At 43.8% G+C, this 6516-nt stretch overlaps 1 protein-coding gene and 1 long non-coding RNA gene across 5 annotated transcripts; one reads left to right on the top strand and one right to left on the bottom strand.

The window, feature by feature from the left end:
* Nucleotides 1-1720: 1720 nt before the first annotated feature.
* On the bottom strand, nucleotides 1721-6324 carry LOC130520268 (uncharacterized). 3 transcript variants are annotated; one of them, XM_057023988.1, is made up of 4 exons: nucleotides 6185-6316; nucleotides 2408-2526; nucleotides 2230-2322; nucleotides 1721-2144 (listed from the first exon to the last, which is right to left on the bottom strand). In XM_057023988.1, exons 1-4 carry the CDS (start codon nucleotides 6303-6305, stop codon nucleotides 1905-1907), a joined length of 573 nt encoding a protein of 190 aa, XP_056879968.1. In that variant the 5' UTR covers nucleotides 6306-6316; the 3' UTR covers nucleotides 1721-1904. The 3 variants fall into 3 exon arrangements, 2 of the variants coding, with proteins under 2 accessions (XP_056879968.1, XP_056879967.1); XM_057023987.1 differs by lacking the exon at nucleotides 6185-6316 and adding an exon at nucleotides 3023-3230; XR_008948747.1 differs by lacking the exons at nucleotides 1721-2144; nucleotides 2230-2322; nucleotides 2408-2526 and adding an exon at nucleotides 5618-6107 and having other exon boundaries at nucleotides 6185-6324.
* On the top strand, nucleotides 3225-5400 carry LOC130520269 (uncharacterized). 2 transcript variants are annotated; one of them, XR_008948749.1, is made up of 3 exons: nucleotides 4072-4293; nucleotides 4368-4637; nucleotides 4813-5400. It is a non-coding gene; the product is annotated as an uncharacterized LOC130520269 (long non-coding RNA). The 2 variants fall into 2 exon arrangements; XR_008948748.1 differs by having other exon boundaries at nucleotides 3225-4293; nucleotides 4368-5400.
* Nucleotides 6325-6516: the final 192 nt, after the last annotated feature.

Here is a 6516-nt window from a genome sequence, read left to right on the forward strand (position 1 = left end):
AACTGTACCGACGGAACGCATCCATTGGCCCAAACGTACCAAGGGTCGGTAATTCCCTTTCGGTAGAAAATGTATGTAAATTTGTTTCAGCCGCTTGTAAAAGTGTTTCGTCATTTGTAAATTTGTTATCGCTTGTAAAAGTGTTTTGCACCTTCGGCCACCGTAAAATTGGCCTGAATGGAATGCTGACTCCAGCACGAGCAGCAAAAAATGGGAGAACCAAAAAACCTGCAAGGTTTGTAATAATTGTCTTAAATTTGGTCTAAATGTGACGGACTAATAGTTATAGCAAAGTAGCATTACTGTTTGAATTATTTGCTTATTCCCTGTTTGTAGGAGCTTCGGAGACCACCAACAGGATCTGGCACTGAATCTGGGGAGGTCACTGCTGACAAGTGGAATTAGTTCCCTCTCATGGATCAGGCAATAGGTGGCAGGCCCTCCATTCGGCCCCATGCCTCATTGCCTCAGCCTGGGGAAGAGCCATTCATTTTCTGAGTCAGGCTCCTCATATTCAGTCCCAGATAGACCTGATGGAGAGTCAGGGACGGAGGAGGAGGAACCAGGGCCAGCACCACGCCAGCGCCAGCGGTGCGATAGGGTCCTGGAGCTGCTGGAGAGGGCTGAGGAAAGGGTGACACGAGAGGAAGCCAGGGAGGAGAGACTTTTAAATCTCTTAGAGGAACTGTAGACAAAATGTAAAAAAGAATGTATTAAATTGTTTAAGTTAACTTCCATCAAAGATTGCTTTCTTGGCATCATATGGTTGATAACAAATGCTTTATTCAAAGTTTAAATTTAATTGGTACAATTTTTGATTTTGAAACCAATACTATTTACAAAAACACACACTTGTATATATATATAAACAAGTTGCATTTATCCTATTATGATTTTGAAATACCTATTTACAAAAATGGAACCCAAAAAAATATTCAAATTAAATGGAACCTGCCAGAAAAAAGACTTTATGATGGCAGCCAGGTTGAACAGACGTCAAGCTCCAAAATTCTGGATTATAAAGACCAGTCCTAAATGCAATCATGTTCATAGAGAGCTGGTGGGAGGTGGGTTGGTGCTGACAGGGCAGCAGTCAGTCTGCTCCGAATTTGCTCTCCACATTGCAGGTCTGCCTGCATTTGACCAATGTCATCTGACCCAAGTGCCTCTTCTGAGGGTTCCATGCTGTCACCATTCCACAAGCACACATTGTGCAGAATGGTGCAGCATGCAATGACCTTGGTGGCAAATGCAGGCTCCACCTCTCGAGCTTTAAGGAATATTGCCCACTGTAGTATCTGAAGCCTGTGTATCTATTCTGTGCATGCCTTTACTTCTGTAAGGCCGCAATGCAGCCAGCCTGGTGCCACATTAGGAGATGCTCCACATGTGTCCTGTGATTTCTGCCTCGAGAAATTGAAAAGATGGCGGAGGGAAGATAAATAAAGGGAAGATAGGCCTGTTGTTGGTTGCTGTAGTTGAGGAATAACATTTGTCGTGCAAGAAAAACAGCGATGATGCTGTCATTGGTCCCTTGCAGGTTCCTACATTGTGGTGGCCCAGAGGACCTTGCCAGGTGTCTTGGAAATGGAGGCGTCCTATGTTTGGAAATGAATAAAGCACTGACTGATTAAAGAGAGGTGGCCCCACCCAGGTGACACTGAAGAGCAAGAACACTTAATTTCCCAATGAGTGCTACAAAATAAAAATGAAAAAGCTGTGGCCATGACCTGTCGACAGCCTTATTTTATTAGTTTTAACTTATTGTCAAGTACAAAGAAGCATTTATTGTCAAGTGCAGTCAATAAACCACTCCAATTTTCTTTGCTTACACCTGGAAATGAGGTCCCAGAAGAATGTCCACAGCCCTTTGAAAGTCTGCAAAAGTGTCAAAAGTCTGGCCTTCAAGTCCTGGAGATGATGACTTTTTGCTGTTTGGACAGTATGTCTGAAACCACAGGCTGAAACCACCTCCTGTCATCCTTCAGGACCTTCCTCCACTTCATCTTTCCATGTTTGTCCTGAAAGGATGCAGCCCTCTGGAAGAGTTCATTGGTTTCATCCTCTTTCAGCCATGCAACATCAGCCTGTGGGAGCCCATTGGGAGCAGACTCCCACATTTTGTGCCATCCCTCGTATGTCACCTAATAAAAAAAACACACGATTATATCCGGCAGCCGATATATAGTCACTGAATACTCAAACTTGAGCTTGTTTTTAATGGATTACCTTCGGTTGTGCTTCTGATGTTGCTGTGGGCCACCAGGGCTGAGGTGCTGCATCCATCACGGCGGTCGTCCTCTCGGGAGCCGCTACCGGAACCTTGAATATAACCAGCATTTTAGTGTAAGTTTTCGTATTGGCACACTTTAGTGTGGCGTCCCCAGGACATGGAGCAAAGAGTCACCTCGATGTGTGGATCAGACGGCGATCTTGCCGTTGACGATGGAGTGGTGCGTCTGACGGACTTGTGTGCAGACGCTGGCCGGCTCTGTTTTCCAGGTCTTTTGGCCTTTTCTGCTGCAGCTTTAGTGAAATGTGGGAGAAAAAGGCCAACGTAAATATAACTCATCTAAAATGTAGCTTCAGTCCTCACTGCGTTCTGAAAAGCTTGTGCATAATATTAATTATATCGTCCGTATTTTCCGGACTATAAGCCGCACCTGTATATAAGCCGCATCCGCTCAATTTTAAAAAATAAAAAAATAAAAAAAAGATATATAATGATCCATTCAACCGTCCACTTGGTTTCAATGACTATGTCTTCCTTCAGGAGCAACCTGATCTCTTTGGCATTGTACGTTAGAGAGCTGCAAGGCAACATGGGAAATGCAGTTCAGAATTTAAAAAGCCTTTTTTCCTACTGGGAGAGTTTAGCTGCACCGTGCATTTTATTTTTGCACCTTTTTCTCCTCTCATATGTGTTTAGATTCTATAAAATCTTGACTCAGCTCAGTTTAAACCATCATGTCAGAGTTTGTCTGCGTTTCAAACAACAATGAAAAATCCTGCCCGTGCATACGTGAATTTGAGCGTGCAGTCCTGCCAGTCAAAGGGGAAATATTTGACGCTGATGGAGCAGGACGATCTGAAGATGGCGGGTGGTAACCAGTAGCAGAGACCTGTTGAATCCACCAGAACGTTGCAGTAGTAAGCCACGTTGAATTGGGCATCGTTGCTGAGGAGGTGGTTGTAACCACGGAAATGTATTAAACATAACGAATTCAAGTATAAATAACAGGACAAGTGATACTTGTTCATTGTTATGACTATTTGATCATGTTAAGGGGGTTGAAACCATATTTTGAAAGATAAAGGCGGTGTTTGATTAGAAACTCTTTCTGAACTCTGGTGCTCTGAAACATCTCTGCTTCCATTTTCAGCTGTTTTTATTATCAATAACATCAAATCATCCATCCATCCAAATCGTTGTCCTGTTGGACCACCAAAGGACAAACACTTTCCATTTAGCACAGACAAAAAAACCCAAATCCTGTTTAGCAATAAAGCTCGGCTCCATTCTCAGGTTTGTAGGTGTAGCATGAAGTCAGGCCCACTGCTGCTTTCTGCAGCTTTAGGAGAACAAGAATAGATTTTATCAGCAGACTGTGAGAATAAACAAGTGGAGTTTGTTCCTGATTGTAGCAGGAACCTCTGCGCAGGTAAAGCTAACACAACCAGCTGGATCAAATTAGACACACAACAGACAGTAGATGGGGTTAAAGAGTAAAGATGCTTTTTGTAAAAAAAATAATAAAATAAAAAAAATAATAATAAAAGATACAGCTGAGGCTGAAAGTGTATGAAATAGTCTAATAGTTTAATTATTTATCCCTCTTCACATTAACAAGACTTTAAAATTCCTCTTCTGTGATTAAGAAGCTCACCCATTTTCCGCATGTCAAGCTTTGCCTCCGTTCAGAGGTTCTGGCTTCAACCATAAACTATTCTAAAAACGGAATAATTAATAAGAAAAAGAATAATCTTAGAATAAGCAAGGGATTGCAAAGTACACAGTCACAGATTCTCAATTTAATTTTTATGCTTATTTTTGTGAATATATTTGATGTGGCAGGGCGTGGCCTGCCCTCCGAACAGGTGCCCTATGGAGGTAGTGCCTTAATTGGTGGGTGGGGAGAAAAGGTTTATATAAGGCACTACCTCCAGGTGGCTTTAGTTGTTTTCCCCCTTCGACGGGACGGCGGGGTGCGGCTGATCTGGGCGGTTCGACCAACAGAAACTGTTTTACAACGCTTTGCCGTAAGGGCGTGCGCGCTAGTCTGCACTGGGCAGGTAAGGCGCAGCAATGCGCGTCACTGACTCCCCCACTCGGTTGATAAACGTTAATGGGGCTGTTCTTGCTGCAGGTGGCTGCCGGCTGGCGTCAGTGGGTCGCGTGGCCCCAGCGGGAACCCTTCACGGAGTGGTGGCGCCACCAAACACAGTCGGCACGGACTACCTCGCGTACTGGACCCACTGCTGCTTTGGCTCGGTCCCGCTTTCGGGACTCTCTCCTGTTCGCTCTCGCGCTCTCTCTCTCTCGCCCCCCCCCCTTCGCTCGGGGGACGGCGCTGAGACGCAGTGGTGCCGCCGAAGCGACCACGGAGCTGTTGCTGTCATTTTAGACTCTTAACATTGTGCGTAAATCGTATCAACTGGCATTTACTTTTTAGGTTTTGTTTCTGTTCGTTTCTTGTTTGTTTCTTGTTGGTCACAATTTATTTGCCTGTCTGTGTGAGGTGTGTGTGCGTGTGTGCTCGTCGCGTCAATTGTTACCGCTGGAACTTTAATTGTTCTCTTTTTTGTGGACAGGTGCTGCGGGCCACGGCGGGGACCAACCCCTGGTGGAGGGCGTTTTCCTCACCCTCGTGTGTGTTTTTGGTTGCAGTAGCACGGGTGTTTTTAGTTTGTTTATCTCCCCTAATTGAGTTTTACCTGCCGGTGGGGCCCCAGCCCTGTCCACCCCTTTTGTTTGACTTTTAGACCGCAGAGTTATTTTTTTGTTGTGTATTGGATTTAATAAAATCGTAGTGCTTAACCCTCAATCTTGTCTCTGCCTCGGGAATAGAACCTTATCTGCGTGTGCCCGATTCCCGGTTAATTCCTGGGGTGAAATTCCCCAGGTGGCGTTGTCGTCGACCGATACACCTCTCCCCACCCCGCCACATTTAGATTTGATATTTTTTAAAATTTGAAACTTTACTGTTTCCTTATGTGTTTATCTGCTTTGTGTTATGTGACTGAGGATCAAAACATTTTTACATGTACATTTTGGCATAAGTTAAATTACATTTGTGTAATGCTAATAGTTTAATATCATACAGCGTAAATATTTGCATGAGGAAGTTTATGTAATGAAAATTATGTAATTTTGGGTATAAATAAAGTTGAGTCCTTATATTTTCTGTTAAGTTTAAATCCTGTGAAGTTGGACACGTCGGTGATTGAGAAGTGGAAGGAAAACGACCCTTAAATAGCTTTTTAGGACTTAAATGGCAGATATCACAGAAAAAGAGCTCATCAATAACTGTTAATGAGCCAGACTTGCTGGTCAAACCAGGCTTTTGGAGGAAATCTGGCCTCCTTTTAAGGTTTTTAAATGCATTTCTTTTAACTCTTAGAACACAGAGGAACTCTTTTATTGGGGCAGAAAAGGTACATTTTTACCTGGTAAAATTCAGTCAAAAGAGCACTAAAAGCATGAATAAACTGAATCATGTAGATTCTAATGACATAAGCTGGAGCTCCATACACCACTGTACTTTTCTGTGTCAACAAGGCACCAAAAGTTTGGTGCAGCCTGAGAGGCTTTGAGCTGCAGCTCATTTCACAATGTTCCAATTTCAATTTGCATCTGTGCAGCATCCAGGCTGAAGGTTGCACTGAACTGCTGAGCAATGCATGATATGTCCACGTTCATGAAAGGGTTAGAAATGAAGGACACACATGGCTCAAGCTGATCCAGGTCCCAAAACCTGTTCTCAAACTCTTCCCCAAGTCTTTTTATGAGCTGAGAGCACTTTTCTGCGCTTTAGTCCAAAGCCTCACATGCAGAAGCGTTGTCTCTCAGCACCATCTGCACAGAGGGGAAGTGCAGCACCTTTTGTCTGTAAATGCACAGAGAAAATGTTCATCTTGGCTTTAGATGCATTTACAGCACTGATCCTATCAGCAACAGTCTCACCTTTGCCTTGCAGCTCCCAGTTCAAACTGTTCCGTTTCCCAGTAATGTCCGTTAAAAATGCAAGGTCCAGTGTCCAGCCAGTGTCCTCCAGCAGCGCGGCGTCTTCCCCTCTGGACTGCATGAACTCTTTTATTTCACTCAAAAGGGACAAAAAAGGAAGCAAAATCCGTCCCCTGCTGAGCCATCGGATTTCTGTGTGTAGGAGCAGGTCACCATATTCAGTTGGCAGCTCCACTGGGGAACAATTTGAAAATATCCTGTTGAAATTATTCTAAATTATTCTGATTAAAAATAAAATTGGCACGCTGATTCCAAAATTACAGTCATTCCCC

The sequence above is a fragment of the Takifugu flavidus genome, unplaced genomic scaffold (genome assembly GCF_003711565.1).
Source record: "Takifugu flavidus isolate HTHZ2018 unplaced genomic scaffold, ASM371156v2 ctg333, whole genome shotgun sequence".
Taxonomy (NCBI): domain Eukaryota; kingdom Metazoa; phylum Chordata; class Actinopteri; order Tetraodontiformes; family Tetraodontidae; genus Takifugu; species Takifugu flavidus.

What these genes read in the sequence shown, in the direction of transcription:
- LOC130520268 (XM_057023987.1), bottom strand. Translation starts at nt 3,173, where the DNA reads ATGCCCAATTCAACGTGGCTTACTACTGCAACGTTCTGGTGGATTCAA. An exon ending in CGTCTGATCCACACATCGAG is followed by an intron (nt 2,323 to 2,407) that starts GTGACTCTTTGC and finishes GTTATATTCAAG; the next exon opens with GTTCCGGTAGCGGCTCCCGA. An exon ending in CATCAGAAGCACAACCGAAG is followed by an intron (nt 2,145 to 2,229) that starts GTAATCCATTAA and finishes TTTTTTTATTAG; the next exon opens with GTGACATACGAGGGATGGCA.